Source organism: Neovison vison, chromosome 4, assembly GCF_020171115.1.
Source record: "Neovison vison isolate M4711 chromosome 4, ASM_NN_V1, whole genome shotgun sequence".
NCBI lineage: Eukaryota > Metazoa > Chordata > Mammalia > Carnivora > Mustelidae > Neogale > Neogale vison.
The window spans coordinates 145,244,980-145,267,340 of NC_058094.1; the positions used below are offsets into that span (position 1 = coordinate 145,244,980).

General features: G+C 40.5%; 1 protein-coding gene across 2 annotated transcripts in view; it reads left to right on the forward strand.

The window, feature by feature from the left end:
* Window positions 1-22,361, forward strand: part of DNAJC2 (DnaJ heat shock protein family (Hsp40) member C2) — a 35,034-nt gene that overhangs the window by 3,957 nt on the left and 8,716 nt on the right. For both annotated transcript variants that reach the window (XM_044245860.1, XM_044245861.1), the window contains exons 3-10: window positions 4,281-4,356; window positions 16,586-16,684; window positions 17,924-18,065; window positions 19,444-19,524; window positions 20,463-20,528; window positions 20,989-21,080; window positions 21,170-21,291; window positions 21,821-21,970. In XM_044245860.1, the coding sequence (XP_044101795.1) occupies window positions 4,281-4,356; window positions 16,586-16,684; window positions 17,924-18,065; window positions 19,444-19,524; window positions 20,463-20,528; window positions 20,989-21,080; window positions 21,170-21,291; window positions 21,821-21,970 (828 nt within the window). The remainder of the gene's footprint in view (window positions 1-4,280; window positions 4,357-16,585; window positions 16,685-17,923; window positions 18,066-19,443; window positions 19,525-20,462; window positions 20,529-20,988; window positions 21,081-21,169; window positions 21,292-21,820; window positions 21,971-22,361) is intronic.

Consider the following 22,361-nt stretch of genomic DNA (forward strand, 5'->3'; position numbering starts at 1 on the left):
AGGAAAGTAAATAAGCCTTCAGAATGTTAGCTGATTCACATACTGTCATTATCCATTTTAAAAGAAAAGGACTGAACCAAGTTGAGCGCTTGAAAATTTAAGGGGTGGGCAGAAGGAGAAGCAGCAAAAGATACTAAGGAGGGTGAAAGAGGTAGAAAGAAAACAACAAAAGAGACATTTGGTAATTCAATTAAGGTTTTTTTTGGTTTTTTGGTTTTTTTGTTTTTAAAGATTTTATTTATTTATTTCACAGAGAGAGATCACAAGTAGGCAGAGAGGCGGGCAGAGAGAGTGGGAGAAGCAGGCTCCCTGCAGAGCAGAGAGCCCGAAGCGGGGCTCGATCCCAGGACCCTGGGATCATGACCTGAGCCAAAGGCAGAGGCTTTAACCCACTGAGCCATCCAGGTGCCCCTGTTTTTTTTTTTTTTTTAAGGTTTTATTTATCCATTTACAGAGATCACAACTGGCAGAGGCAGGCGGTGGGGTGGGGAGTGGGAAGCAGGCTCCCTGCTGAGCAGAGAGCCTGATGGGGGGCTTGATCCCAGGACCCTGGGATCATCACCCCAGCCGAAGGCAGAGGGTTTAACCCTCTAAGCAACCCAGGTGCCCCTCAACTAAAGTTTATTAAACATCAGGCACTAGACTCTTCCAAAAACTAAGAAAGAAGGAAGTCTCAGGAAGGACGAAATAGTCACCCATTGGAGAGGTCAGTCACATAACATGAGTAATAATAAAAGCCACTGGGCTTGGCATACGGAGGGTAGGTGATCACAAAGAAAGCGGTCTGGTGAGTCATTGGGAAGACCAGGAATTACAGCTGGGTTGATTAGGAGGTGATGAATTGTAGACCACAGTGCAAAATACTCTTTCAGAGTGGGCTATTGAGAAAATACTAACGAGAGAAAGGCGGGGTCAGGAGAAGATTCTGTATTGGCGACCATTGAGGTCTACAAGAGAGAAAAGGAAGAAAGATGGAGGTCTTTAGTATAGAAAAGGATAGGTAACGTCAGAACAACATAGCAGGAAGGGGCGCCTGGGTGGTTCAGTGGGTTAAGCCTCTGCCTTTGGCTCAGGCCATGATCTCAGGGTCCTGGGATTGAGCCCCACATCAGGATCTCTGCTCAGCGGGGAGCCTGCTTCCCCCTCTCTCTCTGCCTACTTGTGGTCTCTGTCTGTCAAATTAATAAAATCTTTATTAAAAAAAAAAAGAAGAAGAAGAAGAACAAGGTAGCAGGGTTCATACATTGGTTCAGTTAATTGTTTCTTTCAACAAACAGGGATCAAGCATCTGCTTTGTGCCAGATGCTGTTCTGGAGCCTGAGGAGTCTGCCAAACAAGACAGTATCACTGCTCCCACATAGCTTCTATTCCAGTGAGGAGACAGACGATAAGTGAACAGTCAAGGACATGGTCACCAGGTGCTGGGCAAAGAAGTAGAACAGGGTGCTGTGATAGAGTGTCCTGATGACTGCTGTAGGTTGAGTGGGTGGGAAATGCCGTGGAGTTGACATTTAAGATAAAACCTGAATGACACGCAAAGATCGGGGAGAATGGCATTCCAGGGAGAGATCTTGTGTGGGGGCATCTGAAAGAATTGTGTCAGGAACTGAAGAAGGCGAATGGGTAGAACATAGCGGATAAGGGAGTGGTGAGGAAGTTAAGGAGCAGTAGTCACTGGAAAGCCATTGGAGAGTTGGAAGCAATAACAATTTTTAAGTACTTTAGGGGAAACAAGAAGGAACAGAGTAGGCAGAGAAGGTTGTTTTAAATAAAGTGATAGCATTTATCCTGAGACTGCAGGATGAGAAGATGGCAGCCAGGTGAAGAGTGAGGGAATGTGCCAGGTGGGGAGAACAGCATTTGAGGAGAAAGGGCTTGGTGTCTGCAGTGAACTGCAACATCAGTCTTGTATTTGGAAATGAGTGACCGAGGTGGAGAGGGACAGGCCAGGAATAGTGAGCGAGAGCTAGAGGTGCTCTGTGCATCCGGGGCGGTGCTCCGTGCATCCGGGGCTCAGAGGGGAGGTCTGTACTCGAGCGAAGTGGGCACTGATAAGCATATACAGGTACTAACTATAGTCTAGCCCTGGCATTGGCTCATATCACCCAGGACCAAGTTATAGAGAGAGACAAGAGAAACCCCAGAAGGGAGCTTTGCAGGTCCTAGAGAAGCCAGTAGAAGTGGCTGAAAAAAGGTACTGGAAGGTGGGAGGAAAAGAGTGAATGCACAAAAACACTAAAGGAAGGTAGTATTTCAAGGAAGGGGTTAGCTGTGCTGCCACTGAGAGCTGAAGTCAGGTGAGGGCAGGTGAGTGATCTTGGACTTGGCATCTGGAAATTCATACTGAAGAGAGCAGCCTCATTGCCCCTGGGTGGGAGTGGATGGAGCAGAACCAAAGTGGAGTGATTTGAAAATGAATGCTAAAGGAGGTAATCGTGTGGACAGCCTTTTGAAGAAGTTTACAATTGACAAAGAGTAGAGAAATGGAGATAGAGCAGTAACTGGAAAGGGGATCTTGGAAGTATTTTTAGGATGAGAGCTAAAGGGGGCACCTGGGTGGCTCAGTCAGTTCAGCACCTGCCTTCAGGTCAGGTTGTGATCTCAGGGTCCTGGGATCAAGCCTTATGTCAGGCTCCTTGATCAGTGGGGAGCCTGCTTCTCCTCCTTCCTCTGCCCCTCCCCTCTGCTGTGTGCACGTATGTGCACTCTCTTCTCAGATAAATCAATGGAATCTTTTTAAAAAAAAAAGAAAAGGATGAGAGCTAACAGCATCTTTTCATACGGATGAAGATAATCCAATAGAAATTTAGGAGATAACCGAAAGATGTTACTTTTTTTTTTTTTTAAGATTTTATTTATTTATTTGACAGAGAAAGATTACGAGTAGGCAGAGAGGCAGGCAGAGAGAGAGAGGAGGAAGCAGGCTCCCTGCAGAGCAGAGAGCCCGATGCGGGACTCCATCCCAGGACCCTGAGATCATGACCTGAGCCGAAGGCAGCGGCTTAACCCACTGAGCCACCCAGGCGCCCCAAGATGTTACTATTTTGAGGAGACTTAGAGAAGACAGGGCTCAGAAGCAAGAGGAAGGATGGAGTAGTTGTATTAGGACAGGCTCTTCCAGCTGTGAATGGAGGGAAAGGGAAAAGATGTGTGGATGCCAGTAAGGTGGTAGGAATTCGAGTAGGATAATTTTACATTGCTCAGTTACTCAGGAGGCAGGGCTGTTGATAAGAGGGTGGAGAAGGATCTGTGAGATTGAGGAGACACTAGAGAAATAGTGACCTTAAGGAGTGGAAAGGGAAACGAACTGGAACAAGTCTGATTGCCAGGCATAATAAAGAAGCCCATCCATATGAACTTTGCTTTCCTGAATTTAAAGGGAAACCAGTCAGCCCTACTTGACTTTTTCTTTCCATGTTACATACCCTCAACTCCCTTGCCCCCCACTCATTCCTCCAATACTAGATACACCCATTGATTTCTGTAGGGAGATTTCAGTTGCTACTTCAACTTGTAAATTCACAAAGATGTTAATCAAAGCAGAGACAAAAGCAGGTATTTCCTCTCCAGAGAAGCCTCATCGCTTGGTTTTGCAAAGTTTCCATCCAAATTACTTTTCTGCTTAACATGACTCCTAGGCCTGTCATTGCCCTGGCCCAACCCTTTGGGGCTGTGATAATACTTCCCTCTGTTCTGAAATCTTCCTGGCTATACCCTGATTTAAGGATGACCATAAGATATTAGTAGGTGTTGGGACGCCTGGGTGGCTCAGTTGGTTAAGCGGCTGCCTTCGGCTCAGGTCATGATCCCAGCGTCCTGGGATCGAGTCCCACATCGGGCTCCTTGCTCGGCGGGGAGCCTGCTTCTCCCTCTGTCTCTGCTTGCCATTCTGTCTGCCTGTGCTTGCTCTCTCTCCCTCTCTCTCTCTGACAAATAAATAAAATCTAAAAAAAAAAAAGATATTAGTAGGTGTTAAGAGAAAAATGGGCTCAGTAGTCAAGGAAGTTTGGAAAATGCTGGGTTTTGCAGATGTGTTTGCATGGTGGTTGGTTGTTTTTAATTTCAGGACTTCTCAGAGCCTTTATTAGGCTTATGTATATATAAATTATCACGAAGGCTGTATCACAGTCCACCACATTTCCCAGACTTACTACAGAATCCATTTTATATGCAATGTCTCACTGGACTCCTATTATGGGAAGCACTACTTTAGGGTACTAGCTTAAGGAATAAGATATATTGCTCCATTTCATACTTGACTCCCTTTGTGTCTTTATCAGAACCAAGATCATTATGCAGTACTTGGACTTGGCCATATAAGATACAAAGCTACCCAGAGACAGATCAAAGCAGCTCGTAAGTACTTAGTTCTTTTGAGATAATCCAATATCTGGAATATCTGTCATAAATCTATATTCAATAGCATTTGATACATGGTCATAACATTGCATAACTGCAGTATCCTTTACCTTCAGAAACAGAAAAAAGCAATCATTCTCATGCATGGGAATGAGAAATGAGAAGGTGGGTGGGTGGGTGGGTGTGTTTGTGACCAATAAAGAACATTCTCCCAATGGCAAGTTTTTAAGAAATAATGTTTCATCTTTCTTTAGAAGTATGGCCAGCTGTATTTAGTGGAAGCTGCCTTGTTACTTAGATTTTTTAATGTTATTTTGTGGTTCAGGTTACATTTTTATTGATGCCACCTGGGTCTTCTGCCCAAGAGAGAATTATCTGATGTTTTACTGCTTTCTTCATTAAAAAGATTAAAAATTTTGGGGAAAGTGTTGGGAACCTTGTCTTCACATGGTTTATAAAACAGCATCCCCTTAGTGCTCTACATCTTGTTTGCTTCACCTGGGTAGTAAAGTTTGATGAAAGAGGTGAAGGTGATTAGTTTTCTGTGTTTTATCTTAGGAGAATGTTCTGCCCTCCACTCTAGAGAATGGATATTGAGGTCAGAGGAGGTAAGATTGTGACCATATGGAAAAGGAGTTAGTGAGTCAAGGCCAGTCTGGAGGAGAAAGTATTGTGCTTGGAGGAAGATGGCTAAATGAGACCCATCTCATGTTGAAAAATACTAGTTGAGACTAAGTATAATAGATAAACTCAAATTTTTCTCTACTAATGCTTATATTTTGGAAAATCAGAGGAGAGATTTTTAATAAGATGAAGGAATTTATGAGATTATTTTAGATCTGTTTGGTTTCTTAAAAAGCTGACATGGTTTTCGACGAAGCATATGTTAATGCATGTGAATAGTCCTTGCAGTATACATAAATGCCAGGGAAATTGATTTGCCATGGAGAAATATTTGCAAAGTCTTGCTATGTGAAACAGCAACATATGAATACCAAATGAGTCTTGATACATGGAAGTATGAAAACAGTTGATGTTTTAAGGTGAAGGAATTGTTTTTTTCTCTAAAATAAGAAATGTACCATGAGCTGTAAAAGAAACATTCATTTGTTTCTAAGTCCATTCATTTTATTGGCATAATAGAAGTTAATTTTTTAATACTCTATAGCCAGAAGTTCTGCAATCCCAATGCACCAGATTATTAACATTAAGTAGAATTATAATTCACTCTCTCCCACTATGTTGATATTCTCAGTATTTATTCAAAAGGAAACTGATGTTCTCTCTTACAAGATTTTATTTATTTGACAGACATCAATAGTAGGCAGAAAGGCAGGCGGGGGGGGCAGGGAGCAAGCTCCCCGCTGAGCAGAGAGCCCGATGTGGGGCTTGGTCCCAGGACCCCAAGATCATGACCCGAGCCGAAGGCAGAGGCTTAACCCACTGAGCCACTCAGGCGCCCCGAAACTGATGTTCGCTTACCTCTGTCATTATAAAAAGGGCAGCTGCTTGCTTTACTGCTTTCTGAAATTTAGTTCAAAAGTAAAAATGCAAAGTTAGTGTTTATAAATCTGTAATAATTAGCACAGAGAGGCCTCATAAAAATAAGTCTTACTGCATTTGAGATCCTTCAAATGCTTACATCCTGTTACACACATACGAAAGAGTTTTCTGTTGTTTAATGCATTTTGAATTGCTATAATGAAAATTAGGAAGTCAGTGAAGGGTGAATAAAATAAGTGGTCTTTTTTTTCCCTTCTCTGCATTATCTGAAAAGAATAAATCACTAGAAAAGTTGAATGATGGGTTAAGAGCAAGTACTTGCATACTAAAAGTGGAATTTCAGTTGCTTACATAATCTTGTTTTGAAGTAAAATAGTCACACTGGCAAATAATGCATGTAGGTTTGCTACTCTTTGCACAGAAATAAAGTCTTTGGTGATTTGAATTTTCTTTCTTTTTTTTTTTTTTTTTAAACTTTTATTTTATTTTTTTTTTTTTTAAGATTTTATTTTATTTATTTGAGAGAGAGAGACAGTGAGAGAGAGCATGAGCGAGGAGAAGGTCAGAGGGAGAAGCAGACTCCCCATGGAGCTGGGAGCCTGATGTGGGACTCGATCCCGGGACTCCAGGATCACGCCCTGAGCCGGAGGCAGTCGTTTAACCAACTGCGCCACCCAGGCGTCCCGGTGATTTGAATTTTCTAAATTTAGTAATTTTAGTTCAAAATATTTCTGACAGTTTAAAGTGAAGCTGTTCCTTGTACTTCTTAAAAATTAAAAATCCTGTTTAGATCATTTTATGATAATAGCAATATGAATGTACAGTAAAAGCCTTTTTGCTAATGTACCCTCAAATCATTCCAGAAACTACCCTCAGTGGGAGGGGAGGCAGATACCTTTGAAATTCCAGTAAACAGCTGTTGTTCACAAATTACCCTTGTTTCTTTTTCAGACTGTGTTCTTTGGCGTCCCTTATTTTTAATATTGAGAAATATCTTTTGCTCCCTCCACAAGAGACAATTTAAGACCGTCTCAGGACTCTCTAATATACAAGGATGAGTAAAGATTAGGCAGAAAACTCAGTGAAAAAAAAACCAGTGCAGCATGAGGAGACTATCCAGCAAAAAATGGAGATATCCCCTCTCTTAGACTTACAAGGTTCAAAAAAAAATTTAAGCATCTCCTCAAGTTTTTGGTGAAATATGAAGATCCTGCTTTGGGGCTATGGTGTAGGCATTGCAGAAAGAGACTAGGGAGAAAGAAGTAGAACTGTTTGTGGAAACTGAAAACGTGAGAGCTGAACGTAGAATTCCAAAGGCTGACATAACGCTTAGAAAAGCAGTAAAGCAGGGACGCCTGGGTGGCTCAGTTGGTTGGACGACTGCCTTCGGCTCAGGTCATGATCCTGGAGTCCCGAGATCGAGTCCCGCATCAGGCTCCCAGCTCCATGGGGAGTCTGCTTCTCCCTCTGACCTTCTTTCTCCTCGTTCATGCTCTCTCTCACTGTCTTGCTCTCAAATAAATAAATAAAATCTTTAAAAAAGAAAAACAGTAAAGCAGAGGACAACCTTGAGGAATGTTCCCAAGATTCAGAAAGAAAGTATAAAGAGGTGCCAGATTTCTAAAGAAGTCAGAATAAATGTCACAAGCCATAATTGCAAATAAAGAAGGAAACTGACCAATTTATAAGAAGATATTTCTTGGGATTGAGAATGTTTGCAGGCATGTGACTTAAATTTTACTGCCCAGCACACTTCTTTGAAATTGATAGGAGGGGCACCTGGGTGGCTCAGTGGGTTAAGCCGCTGCCTTCAGCTCAGGTCATGATCTCAGGGTCCTGGAATCGAGTCCCGCATCAGGCTCTCTGCTCAGCAGGGAGCCTGCTTCCTCCTCTCTCTCTGCCTGCCTCTCTTCCTACTTGTGGTCTCTCTCTGTCAAATAAATAAATAAAATCTTTAAAAAAAAAAAGAAATTGATAGGAGAGCAGTGTGAGTTCAGCTGTACCGCACGGAATCTATTTTGCCAGCAGGTGTCGGGCGCACTGCAAACCTTTTGGCTTTACCCCTCTGTTCTGGCCGTGGAAGTAGCCTCTGCTCCCTTTCTCGAGTTCCCCACAGTGCTGGGATCATCACACCTCCAAACTGTTGGGTATGATTTGATTATAGTTCCTAGGTACATAACTTATTAGCGCTATAGTCTGACTCTTTCAGAGATTCTGTGAGCTGCCTGATAATGTTTATTCCTTTTTTGCTTAAAACAGCTAGAAGACAAAAATGCTTCTTCTGGAATGTTAGTGAGGAAACGTGATATACTAGACTGTTTAAAAAAAAAAATTGGAGTTCAAAAAACAACCAGTTTTTGAAGCCCTGCAGTTTATGTAGAAATTACTTTATTATGCCTATAAAAAGATTTGTACATAAACGTTTATAGCAGCCATATTCACAATATCCAAAAACTGGAAACCACCCAGTGTTCACCAGCAAGATCATGGATAAGCACACTGTTGTATGTTCATACAGTAGATTAGTGCTTGGTGGTTAAAAAGAGAACAGATTACTAAGACATCCGGAAATGGTGATGAATCTCAAAACATTAGGTTGAGGAGAAAAGTTACAAAGACAAACTATAATTCCATTTACATGAAGTTCAAGAGCATGTGGGTGAAGGAAGTCAGGTGGTAGGGCATGGGAGTTGACTGGAAATAGTAAAGGGGCTTCGGTGATGGAAATGGTCTGTATTTTCTTTGGTGGCAGTTAGAGGGTTGTATACAGTTGTCAAAGTTCAGTGTAAATTTTTAATTCAGTAAAAGATATGATTAAACAAATAAAAAAAAAAGAGTCACTTGAGAAATCAGATATACTCTCTGGGGCCTAGAAAGATAGAAAAATTGTATTAAGAGATTCTTTATGTAAAAGTAAAATCATTGCCTATCAAAACTTAAGAGACAGCAGTTAGAGCTGCACCATAAGTAAGTTCATTGCCTTAAACTAATGTTACTTTTTAAAAAGAGGGAAAAATAAAATGGGCGTCCAATTCAAATGTTTAAAAGAATAGCACTAAGGAACGTGGAGGGAAAAATAGAAGAGAAAACAGCAGTTCCCCAAAGTGGATTTATAAAAAGAAAAAACAAATAGCAAAATACAAAAAGAAACCATTACAGAAGATATTTTTATTTTTTTTAAGGGTTTTTTTTTTTTTTATTTTTAAATTTTGAGAGCGCGAGAACAAGCGAGCAGGGGGAGGGGTAGAGACAGAAGCAGGCTCCCCACCGAGCAGGGAGCCCAACATGGGGCTCAGTCCCAGGACCCTGAGATCATGAACTGAGCCGAAGGCAGCTACCTCACCAAGTGAGCCACCCAGGTGCCCCAGAAGATATTTTTAATGGAGACCAGTATTAAATGTAATAGATGGAAATTTTTTGATTAAATGAAACTTTTTGAGGGGCGCCTGGGAGGCTTGGGTCATGACAGAGCCTCAAGTTGGGCTCCCTGCTCAGCGAGGAGTCCCTCTCCCTCTCCCTCTCCCTCCCTGCACTTGTGCTCTCTTTGTCTTTCTTAAATAAATAAATTAATTAAATATTTTTTTTAAAAAATAAATGAACTTTTTTGAAATTGAGGAAATTTTAAAGGCAAGTGTTTCAAACCTTTTAATATTTTAGGAAGAGAGTGTACAGAAGTGGTGGGGGGCAGAGGTGGGAGAGAGAATCTCCAGCAGATTCCGATGAGCGTGGAGCCTGATGCGGAGCTTGATCTCACAACCCTGAGATTGTGACCTGAGCCAAAACCAAGAGTCATACGCTTAACCGACTTAAGCCATCCAGTTGTCTCTAGGAAGAAATTTTAAAAGCTATGAAAGAATTACCCCCTGAAAAAATGTTTCTGGGGCAGCTGGTTGGCTCTATTGGAAGAGCATACAATTCTTGATCTTGGGGTTGTGAGTTTGAGCTCCACAATGGGTGTAGAGATTACTAAAATAAGTACATTAACTTTTAAAAATAATAATAACACATTAAACTTAACAGCACATTAAAAGAATCGTACGAACAGGTAGGATCTCCCTCAGAAGTCCTCTTGGGAAATATATTAATAGAGCTAAATCTATTTATAATTTAGATAATATGTGATTTCCTAAATAGTTAAAATGTATAAAACAGTTTAATAGCCTTTAATAAAACTGCAAAGAAATAACAGTTAATTTCCTACTTTGGCAAGTATTTCATACCCACAGCCAACACACTTAACCTTGTGGTGTTAAGAATATTACCATTAAAATCCATGGCAGAGGGCGCCTGGGTGGCTCAGTGGGTTAAGCTGCTGCCTTTGGCTCAGGTCATGATCTCGGCTCCCGGGATGGAGTCCCACATTGGGCTCTCTGCTCAGCAGGGAGCCTGCTTCCTCCTCTCTCTCTCTCTCTCTCTGCCTGCCTCTCTGCCTACTTGTGATCTCTGTCTGTCAAATAAATAAATAAAATCTTTAAAAAAATAAATAAATAAAATCCATGGCAGAAACTAACCTTATTTTTATGCTATTTTAAGAGTGGTTTATGAATTAAGATATTAATTAAGAGAACTATTGGAGAAGAACTGTATTATTTGTAGGTAATACAGGCTCTACCTAGAATATCAAAAAACAGTTGAGGCAGGTGGCTGGATGCAGGAGAAATACACAAAAATAATAGTTCTTGGAAGTTACCATCACATTTATTAGGAGCGTATAATCATTTTAAAGAGGATCCCAGGGCAAAAATCGGTAACCAGAAACAAATCTGGATTGAATTTACTGTGATAAAGGAGGCATCATACATCACTGGAAAAGGGAAGGATTCTTAGGTATGATTAGGACTTCGGTTAATGAAGGTTTAGATATTTACTTGAATATGTTAAAATTCTTTAAAAATTTAAAGGATTTTTTAAATGTTCAGTTTAAGCATGGAAAATACTAATGAAACTACAAAATATGTTGAAATTGTTGAGAATGATGAAGTACCTTATAAAGTATAGGTACTGAAAAAAATTATAAAGGAAATGGTCAGTAAATATTAATGAAAATGACTGATATATTTTACATTATGTAAATGTAACTATACATATATATGACATATTTACATATATGTTATTTTTTTATATGTAAAACTTCTGTTTTGAGGATTTTTCCACATTTAGGTTTCCTGTTAGGTTAATTCACAATGAAAATCTCAAGAAGTAGTTTTACATGTTTATAAATACAGGTCATGAATATACATGTGTAGATTGGTATAATGTATGTGTATGATATGTATCACAAAGATACAAAGTGTTCATAGAAAAGCATCTTAGAAACAAATACAGTAAGTAATACTTTTTTGAATTAAAGCTGAGGTATTAAGGGAATCTAACTTGGAGGCCCCTGGGTGTCTCAGTGGGTTAAGCCTCTGCCTACATCTCAGGTCATGATCTCAGGGTCCTAGGATTGAGCCCTGCATCGGGCTCCCTGCTCAGTGGGGAGCCTGCTTTCCCCTCTCTCTGCCTGCTGCTCTGCCTACATGTGATCTCTCTCTCTGTGTCAAATAAATAAAATTAAAAAAAAAAATTCTAAAAAAATTTGCTGAGCAGGAATAGAACAGGAGGGAATTTGGGGGTCTTTTTTCATTGTAAAATTTAAAATATGACTAGATAATCTCTCACATCTCTTCTAGTTCTAGAATTCTTTTTTTTTTTTCTTTTTTAAGATTTTTTTAAAAATTTATTTGAGAAAGTGAGGGAGAGAACATGAGCAAAGGGAGAGCAGAGAGAGAAAGAAAGCAGACTCCCTGATGAGCCCCAATGTGGGGCTCCATCCTGCAACTCCAGGATTATAACCTGGGCTGAAATCAAGAGTCAAGACTCTGGGATGCCTGGGTGGCTCAGTTGGTTAAGCATCTGCCTTCAACTCAGGTCATGATCTCAGGGTCTTAGGATCCAGTCCCACTATGGGCTCCCTGTTCACCAGGGAGTCTGCTTCTCCCGCTCCCGCTGCGCCTCCCTCCTGCTTGTGCTTGTTCTCTCTCTCTCACTCTTTCTGACAAATAAGTAAATAAAATCTTTTTTTTTTTCCTAAGATTTTATTTATTTATTTGACATACAGGGAGAGATCACAAGTAGGCAGAGAGGCAGGAGGAAGAGAGAGGGGGAAAGCAGGTTCCCCGCTGAGCAGAGAGCCCAATGTGGGGCTCGATCCCAGGACCCTGAGATCATGACCTGAGCCTAAGGTAGAGGCTTTAATCCACTGAGCCACCCAGGCTGCCCTCTCTGCTCATTTCTAATAGGACTATTGTTTGTTTGTTTTTTAAGATTTTATTTATTTATTTGACAGAGAGCACAAGCAGAGGGAGAGGGAGAAGCTGAAGCAGACTCTGCAAAGCAGGGAGCCTGACGGGGGGGTTGGATCTCAGGACCCTGAGATCACGACCTGAGCTGAAGGCAGAAGTTTAATGACTGAGCCTCCCAGGTGCCCCTGTTTGGGGTTTTTTTGGTGTTCAGTTCTAGGAGTTTTTAATGTTTTGGATATTAATCCCTTATTAGGATATATCATTTGCAAATGTCTCCTATAGTGGCCTTTTTAGGCCATTATGTTTCCATTTTTATTTGTGTCAAAGTATTTTCTTTTTAATTTCCTCTGTGATTTCCCCTTTGAACCATCGATTGTTTAGTAGTATGTTGTTAGTCTCCACGTGTTTGGCTTTTCCCCATGCTTTCCCTGTGATTGATTTCTGGTTTCATACTGTGGTGGGCATAATAGATGCTTGGTATAATTTCTGCGTTCTTAAATTCATTGAGACTTGTTTTATGGCCTAACGTGTGATCTATCCTGGAGAATGTTCCATACGCATTTGAGAAGAATGTATATTTTGCCACAGTTGGGATGGAGTGTTCTGTTTGTTAAGTTTATCTGGTCTAACGTGTTATCAAGGCCAGTGTTTCCTTGCTAATTTTCTGTTTGGATAATTTGTCCATAGATGTAAGTGGGGTATTAAAGTCCCCTATGATTATTGTGTATTACTGTCAATTTCTTTTTATAACCATTAATTTTTATATTTAGGTGCTCCTCTGTTGGGTGTATAGATATTTACAGTTGTTACATCCTCTCGTTGGATGATCTCTTTATCATTAAGTAATCCCTTTTTTTGTCTCTAGTTATGTTTTATTTTAAAGTCGATTTTGGGGGCGCCTGAGTGGCTCAGTCGTTAAGCATCTGCCTTCGGCTCTGGTCTTGATCGCAGGGTCCTGGGATCGAGCCCTAAGTCAGTTCCCTGCTTGGCGGGAAGCCTGCTTCTCCCACTCTTGCTTCCCCTGCTCATGTTCTCTCTCTCACTGTCCCTCTGTCATATAAATGAATAAAATCTTTTAAAAAAATAAAGTTGATTTTGTCTGACATAGTATTGCTACCCTAATCTCTTTTTTTTTTCCACTTCCGTTTGAAGGGAATATTTTTTTCAGTCTCTTCACTTTCAGTCTCTTATATAAGTGTCTTTACAGCTGAAGTAAGTCATAGGCAACATATTAGATGGGTCTTGTAGTTTTTAAAGATTTATTTGAGAGAGAGAGAGGAAGTACAAAGGGAGAGGGAGAAGCAGACTCCCTCCACTAAGCCGAGAGCCTGATGTGCGCCCGATTTCAGGACACTGGGATCATGACTTGAGCCACAGGCAGACGCTTAACCGAATGAGCCAGCCAGGTGCCCCAGTGGATCTTGTTTTATCCATTCACCCTGTGTCTTTTGAAGCTTTTAGACCATTTACATGTTAAGCAGTTTTTTTTTTTTTGAGATTTTATTTGTTTATTTGACAGACAGAGATCACAAGTAAACAGAGAGGCAGGCAGAGAGAGAGAGAGAGAGGGAAGCAGGCTCCCTGCTGAGCAGAGAGCCCGACGCGGGACTCGATCCCAGCACCCTGAGATCATGACCTGAGCCGAGGGCATTGGCTTAACCCACTGAGCCACCCAGGCGCCCCATATTAAGCAGTTATTAATGTACCTATTGTCATGTTGCCAGTTGCTTCCTGAGTTTGGTTTTATTTTGTTTTTTTTGGTTTTTTGGGGGGGGGGTTTCTTGGGGAGGTGTATTTTGGAGCTCTTCTATTTCTTTATCCTCATGCTGTCTTCCCTCGTGGTGTGATGACTTCCTTTAAAGTTAGGCTTTGATTCCTTTATTTATTTATTTGTTTTTATCTGTTAAAGGTTTTTGGTTTGCGGTTACTATGAGGTTTGCATAACATCCCGTGTGTATAATAGCAGTCTTTATTAAGTTGATCGTCGCTTAAATTCAAACACATTTTCAAAGCTCGACTTTTTTACTCCCCCATTGTTTTATGTATATGGTGTCCTATTTTGACATCATTTTATTTTGTGTATCTGTTGGCTGATTTTTGTAGGAGACCTTTTTTCCCCCCACTTTTGTCTTTTTACCCTGATACGATAGCTTTATAGGTGATTCATCTTCACTGTATGTTTGTTTTTACCAATGGAGTTTTCCTTTCACCATCTTCTAGTTATAGCCTGTTGTTTTCACTTAGTTCCCTTTCACATTTCTTACTTCTTGTAGGGCTAGTTTAATGCTGATAGACTCCTTCAACTTTTGTTTGTCTTGCAAACTCCTTATCTCTCCCTTTATTCTGAATGACAGCCTTGCTCAGTGCAGTGTTCTCGGTTGTACGTTTTTTCCCAGCACTCTGAATATGTCACGCTGCTTTCTTCTGACCTGCAAAATTTCTGCTGAAAAAAATCATCCTTCTCAAGGTCCCCTTGTATGTGACTGTTTCCTTTTCTCTTGCTGGTTTTAAGATTCTGTTTAATTTTTGCCATTTTAATTATTATGCACTAGGGTAGATCTTCTGGGTTTCATTCTCCCTTTGCGGGGCTCCCTTTGTATTCTGTAGCCATTTCTTTGCAGGTTGGGATAGTTTCAGCCATTATTTCTGTCCTATCTCTGTCCTTCCGTAATGCCTATAATTCAGACGTTCTCTTATACAGGATGTTGTTGCAGAGGTCCCTTAACATATCATTTTTTATTTTCTTAATGTTTTTTAAAGATTTAATTTGTCAGAATGAGAGAGAGCATGTGTAAGTGCACAAGCAGGCTCCCTGCTGAGCAAGGAGCCAGATTCAGGACTCGATCCCAGGACCCCGAGATCATGACCTGAGCTGAAGGCAAAGGCTTAACCAGCTGAGCCACCCAGACATCCCACAGAGCCTTATTCTTTACATTCTTTTCTTTCTGCTCTTTGGCTTGGTTGCTTTCCATTATCCTGTCTTCATCACTGATCCATTCTTCTGATCCTCTGATCTGGCCTTGAGTCCCTGTAGTTTGTTTTTCATATATTCTGTCTTTGTTAAGGTACTTACTGAATCATCCACTGTTCCCTCCAATGCCAGTGAACATCTTTATGACCATTACTTTGAGCCTTTAATCAGGTTGAATGCGTATTTCCATTTTGTTTAGTAGCTCTTTTTTTTGGGGTTTTGTTTTGATCTTTCATTTGGATCATGTTCCTGTCTCCTTAGTTTTCGTGACTCTCTGTGTGTCTGTGTATTAGGTCAGTCAGCACCCTCTCCTGTTTTTGAAAATAGTGGGTTTCTATAAAAGGTGTCCTGTGATGCCTAATAGTGCATCCCCGCCCCCCAAGTCACCAGGCCCAGGTCCTCCAGGAATATTTTGTGTGGGGGCTGCATACCCTCCTGGAGTAGACTGGTCCGGGACTACTGTAGGATCCGAGGTAGGCCCGGCTTGCCCCCAGCACTGCTGCTTTGCTGGTCAGGCTACAAGTGCTGCAGGTGTGCTGGTGGATGGGCTGCCTCCCTACCCCACCCCGTCCATAGGTGGTTTGGAGAGGCCCTGCTTTTGACCGAGGCTCCCTACCAGGTGTGCAGGGATGGGAGCCACTTGGGATGGGCACCTTCGGGTGCCAGGGTTCTATAGGGGACCATGGGGGGGAGCGAGTAATGTTAGCTAGGTAGATGGAGGGTGTCACAGCTGGCTTCCACCAGCATCAGAGGAGTAAGGAGGGCAAGGAAAATGGCACCTGCCCACACTTTTCTTTCTAGAGAGAGTTCCTGCAGATCCCTGCTCCTATAATTAGGGGCACATGCCCTATAATTAGTCAGTAAATCTCTGTCACATGTAACCACGTGCTTTTTAGATTGCTCCCTCTGTGCTGGGTCTCAGAATGAGGGATCCAGTGCACTGGCCCTTTAAAAGCAGAGTGTCAGTATAGCCTTCCAACTCCTAGAGTGAAGCCCCACTGATTTTCAAAGCTAGATGTTGTAGGCCCTCCTCTCCCCTGTGTGAAATTCCAGGGCAAGGGTGCCCAGTAGGGGCTTGATCCCCACTCTTCACGGAGGACCCCTGTAGCTGTGATACTCTTATTTCAGCCCCACTGGGTTGCCACACTGGGGATTTGATTCCAGACTACATCTCTTCCCCCTTCCCTGTCAATATGTCTTTTTCATCTTTAGCTGTGGAAGAGCTGTTCTGTTGGTCTTCAGGTCCTTTTCAGACGAGATCGGGCGCGTTCAGGGTGGTATGGCCGTAGACTTCAGGTCCTTTTCAAACCAAAGTGAGTTGCACTGCACGTAGTTGCAGTCTTGATGGGTTCGTAGGAGGAGATGAGCTTAAGATCCTCCTACGCCGCCATCTTCCCAAGCTCCTCATCTTTATTTTTAGTTTTGATGCATAAAGTGACAAATTGTCTAAATCTGGCTTGTTTTGTAGATAAAGCAATGGTTTTAAAACATCATCCAGACAAACGGAAAGCAGCTGGTGAACCAATAAAAGAAGGAGATAATGACTACTTCACTTGCATAACTAAAGGTAAGAAAATATTTTAGAGTCAGGGATTTCTTTTCTTTTCTTTTTAATTTTATTTATTTATTTGACAGACAGAGATCACAAGTAGGCAGAGAGGCAGGCAGAGAGAGAGAGGAGGAAGCAGGATTTCCGCTGAGCAGAGAGCCCGATGCGGGGCTCGATCCTAGGACCCTGGGATCATGACCTGAGCCGAAGGCAGAGGCTTTAACCCTCTGAGCCACCCAGGCGCCCCAGAGTCAGGGATTTCTAATAGTGATGATTATTTAGTAAGTGCTGGGATTGGATTTCTGGTGTATATTCTATAGCTAATTTAACTATACCATGACATTCACAACACTCTCAGTTGTTTCTGGTTGTTTCTGATAATCTGCCCCTGAGCCTCCGTGCAGCTCTGTGAGGTTCTGCCAGCCTCTGCCCTCGCATCAGGAATGCAGAAGCTTGGGCCCCACCCCGTAGCCGCTGACACAGTCTGCAGTTTAATGAGCTCATCCTAGAGGTTAATTCATCATAAATGTTATTTCTAACAAGGATACTAATTTCTCCATTTCAGTTATTTTGTAGGACTAAATTGTTCCTCAGATGTTTTTGCTAATTTAAATCCAAAAATTGATTATATCCTGCTAAGGACCCCAAGATAGGTTATTGTTCTTTACATGGCCGTGTCATCTTCAAGCAAATTAACATAGGCTGTTGCCATTTCTAAATGTGCCCTTCAGTGTGATTTTACTCCCAACACGGGGCTTAAACGTGCAGCCCTGAGGTCAAGACCTGAGCTAAGGTCAAGAGTCAGACAGTTAACCGAGTGAGCCACCCTGGTGCCCCTGATTGTACATGCTAAATTTTTAAAATTGTGTACACACCTTTCAAACTTACTCTTTGGGGCCCAGTCTTACACAGTGCTTAAGATGTTAAAGATTCTTTGATTCTTTACAACCATGGAATCTTAACGGTTAATTTTCTATTTCTTTTACCTTAGAGTCCTGCATTCTTAAGGGTTGAATATTTAACTGTTGTTTTGTTATGTAACTTCCAGAAGAGATTCTGAAGAAGTTGTGAAGTGAGATTACATCCAGTAGAGTTGGAGGTGTTTTTACCCAGATTCAGTCTCTTCCAGCCCACAAGCACACCAGATTTTTAAATATGAAAAATAATAACCTTTTTTTAAAGGAAGGAGGTTTTTTCCCCTCCTCACAGGAAAAAATCCAGAGTCATGGTAATGTGACCTTACCATTTTTTCCTCAGCTTACGAAATGTTATCTGATCCAGTGAAAAGACGGGCATTCAACAGTGTAGATCCTACTTTTGATAACTCCGTTCCTTCTAAAAGTGAAGCAAAAGACAATTTCTTCGAAGTGTTTTCCCCAGTATTTGAAAGGAATTCTAGGTGAGTTAAGGGATCCCCTTGTGATCATAATGTTCTGTTGGCTTCCTGCATGTGCTTCCTGGCGTCTGCATCTTTCCTCTAATAGGAGTTTTTGCTCTCCTTCTCCTCCTCTCCAGACTTGAGCCCCTCTGGTGAACGAACTGCTCTTCATTTATTTTGCTCTTTGAACAGAAGTTCTGCCTTTCCCATGGCGAGATTTCCTTTACACCTCATAGGATGTTTTTCTTTCAGATTTCCTTTGTGGGAAAGAACAATACCTGACTTTATGTCATGTCATAGTGTAATTTAGGATGATATAACTTTAATGTGAGTGTATATGTAATTTATTTCCTAAGTCAGCTTTTAAATGGTATATATCAATATTGTACATTTTTTTGGTTCCATCTGCACTGGAAGGTTTCCCTAGAGCACAGCTTGGCTGCACACTGGCGTCAGCTGGAGAGCTTGAAGACCTCCTGATGGCTGTGTTCCACCCGGGGAGATGGAGATTTTTTTTTTTTTTTTAAGATTTTATTTATTTATTTGACAGAGATTACAAGTAGGCAGAGAGGCAGGCAGAGAGAGAGAGAGGAGGAAGTAGGCTCCCTGCAGAGCAGAGAGCCCGATGCGGGACTCGATCCCAGGACCCTGAGATCATGACCTGAGCCGAAGGCAGCGGCTTAACCCACTGAGCCACCCAGGCGCCCCGGGGAGATGGAGATTTAACTGTGATTTCGATTTAATGAGTTTGGAATGTCTGTCGGATATTTAAATACTCCCAGGTGATTCTACTGTGCAGTCAGGTTTGAGACCCACTTGATTGGTTTAGTGCCGCTTACCTGCCCACTCTCCTGGTTCTTGTTTTGTGATAGTGTTGAAGGTGGTAATAACAAGAGTGAGGTGTATTTTTGTTGTGGAATGGTTTCATAGAGTAGAAAACACGGGTCAGCCTCAGGATCCTTCCAGAGATAGCGTTGAGGTGCTGAACTGAGAAGTCTGACTCTGAGGGGATTGGTCATGGTGCTGATGGGGTGGGAATCCTCTCCCTGTATCGAAATTTGTAAAAAACCTGGGCCTGGTTGTTTCCATACTGCCAGTTTAGAGGCAGGAGTAAGTGTGCCTGGGAGAGGGGGCTTGCGCCAGTACGGCAGCTGCTAATTTATGGAGCTGAAGACAACCTGATGCTGAGAACACGGTTTCCTTGTTTTCTCCCCAACCCTGTCTACCCGCGCCCTCTCTCATTGCACCTGAATGGGTCTGAGTCCACTGCTGACCTTCTAGCCCCACCTCTTAGTCATAGGAAAGGGGATTAGTAAAAATTGTTTCTTTAGTAAGTTAGCTTCTCTGTTGACCTTTTATACACAATTTTGAATTGAATTTTCCTCTTCTCATGTTTCAGGTGGTCAAATAAAAAAAATGTCCCTAAACTTGGTGATATGAATTCATCATTTGAAGATGTAGATGCATTCTATTCTTTCTGGTAAGTGAATACACTTTCTATGATGCTGTCATTTTTTAAAAGGATAATTACTCAAGAAATACTTGTTCCTTCATAAATTAATTGAAGGATAGGAGAGTCACAGAACCTTTCCTGAACAAAAGCACTCTAATCAGAAGTAATCGTAAAGGTTTTCACATAATGCTGTATTATCTCCTATATGATAGACTTTCATGGTTTTTTAATCTGTCTTCTAATAATCAGCGGTCCAGATGTCAAGCATACTATAGTGGTAAAAAGGAAAATTAAGGGGCCATTTGATTTCAATAAAAATAAATACATTTTCATTTGTCTTGCCAATAAAAATACTTGAATACATGAGGAAGGCAGTATTTGTTTCTGTAACTAATTCACTAATGTTTAGTAAACAGTATGCATGTTTACTAAAGTTCATAATTGATAAACATAATTCATGTTTACTAAGTTCATAATTACATGTGCTATATTTTCTCATTAAGTATTTGGTAAATGAGAACATGAGATTGATATGAAACAAAAATGACCAAATTTAGCTCTACCAGTTGTAGTTGCCCTTTTCCTTCAGACGATACAAATCAGAGATGCAGTAACCACTTTGAGGCTTACCTGAACACTTCACAGACTAGGACAGGTGAAGGTAGGGAGACCTTTAACAAGTCCCAGGCAAGAAAGGTGACTGGAGGTGGCAGTGGGGTGTGATTTTAATTTAGGGGTGATGAATGTACCTTTAGATTTTCATGCCAAATCCAGTGTCCTTTAAGAAAGAGGAAAAAGATGACTTGAGCTTAGTGTTCATCCCACCAGTGGAGGGGGGGGCTCTACTGAGATAAACTCATCCACTTGCTGTTAATGTTCCTTAGAAGTATGTGCATCTGACTTAATTTTAAAAGGAAATTTTTTTTTCATTTCTTTTGGCTTAATTTTGTTTTTATCTGTGCTAGGTATAATTTTGATTCTTGGAGAGAATTTTCTTATTTAGATGAAGAAGAAAAAGAAAAAGCAGAATGGTATGTATGTAAGTCACGAATAAAGGAAGATAGTTATTTGGTTCCTTGAGATGTTATATAAATATACTACACATATTTTATTAAATGTGTGTATCCTTTGAGCTTTTTAGTATTTTGAGATCCCATCTCAGACGTTAAACTAGATGAGGCCAAATCAATATTTATGATATGCTTAAGAAATAGCCAAGAAATACAGTTGTCACAGAAGCTCAATTTAGCAAGTTATTTTTCTTCTGTTTATTTAACTGATCTTAGTTTTCCCTGTGTATGTAGGGAAATACTTTTGACATGAATATTCCCCCAAAATTAATACTAAGTTGAATCACCCTTTAATGTTAATAGTGACATGGCATTTTAACCTTCTCAGACATTATTTATATATAAACTTATAAAATAATTACATTTGTTAGTGATACCATCTCTAATCAATAATTTGTTTGCAATATTTTCTATTTTATAGTCGTGATGAGAGGAGATGGATTGAAAAGCAGAACAGAGCAACAAGGGCACAAAGAAAAAAAGAAGAAATGAACAGAATAAGAACATTAGTTGGTAAGCATAACTGGTATTTTTTAAAAGGTTCTTTAAATATTGGAAGTTGAAAAAGTTAAAAAAATTTTTTTTTTTTTTTTTTTTGGTAGACAACGCATATAGCTGTGATCCCAGAATAAAAAAATTTAAGGAAGAAGAAAAAGCCAAGAAAGAAGCAGAAAAGAAAGCAAAAGCAGAAGCAAAACGGAAAGAGCAAGAAGCTAAAGAAAAAGTAAGATGATGAAGCTGGATTTTAAGTGTTCATAAAATCTTTAATCCTCAGATATATTTAAAAAGCCATAATGCTGAGGGGCACCTGGCGGGCTTAGTTGGTTAAACATCCAGCTCGTGATCTCAGGCTCATGAGTTCAAGCCCTCTTGGACTCTCTACATTGGGCATGAAGCCTACTTAAAAAATAAACAACTGTAACCTTAGAGAATTAGGTGCTACATGAATAAACCTTGATAAATTGGTACCATTGATACTTACAGGCATATTCCTTGAAGCAAATTTTTATTAAGCAAAAACATGCCCTATATATTCCTTTAATATTGTCCTTATTTCTAATGTGCCTATTTTACATTTCTAAAAATGTAGAACCGTGCCAGCTGCTTTTCTCAATTCAGCCTCAGTCTTCAATAAGTTGACACATCATCTTTTTTCCTAATTTCTTTAAACGTTGAATTTTTTTGAGTAAGATTATAGACATTTAGAAATCCTAGTTTTCTTATTAAAATGATTTTATTTTCCATTATTAAAGCAAAGACAAGCTGAATTAGAAGCTGCTCGGTTAGCTAAAGAGAAGGAAGAGGAGGAAGTTAGACAACAAGCATTACTGGCAAAGAAGGAAAAAGATATCCAGAAAAAAGCCATTAAGAAGGAAAGGCAAAAACTTCGAAACTCATGCAAGGTACGTCAGACTGATTGAACCAATACTAGGTAACAAATCCAATTGCTGATTAAACTTAAGAATATTTACTTTATTATACTATGCAAATATAATTGAACTGTTATATACATTTTATCTCATTTAAACATCTTAAATGCTTTTAAATTCACTTTTTAAAAATTTCACATGTGCATATTTCTGTGTGCAACTGTGGTAATTGGGGGGGTTTTTTTGACATAAACATCATACTATTTTCAAACCTAAAAAAAACCCTGCTCAATATTCTAATAATCTCTTTGATTATCATCAGAATGTCTTTGTATGGTTGGTTTATTGAAATTAGGATCTAAATAGGATTATTCCAAAGCCTTCAGTTGTGTGTCTCCCAGTTGTGTCTGTAACAGACCCCACA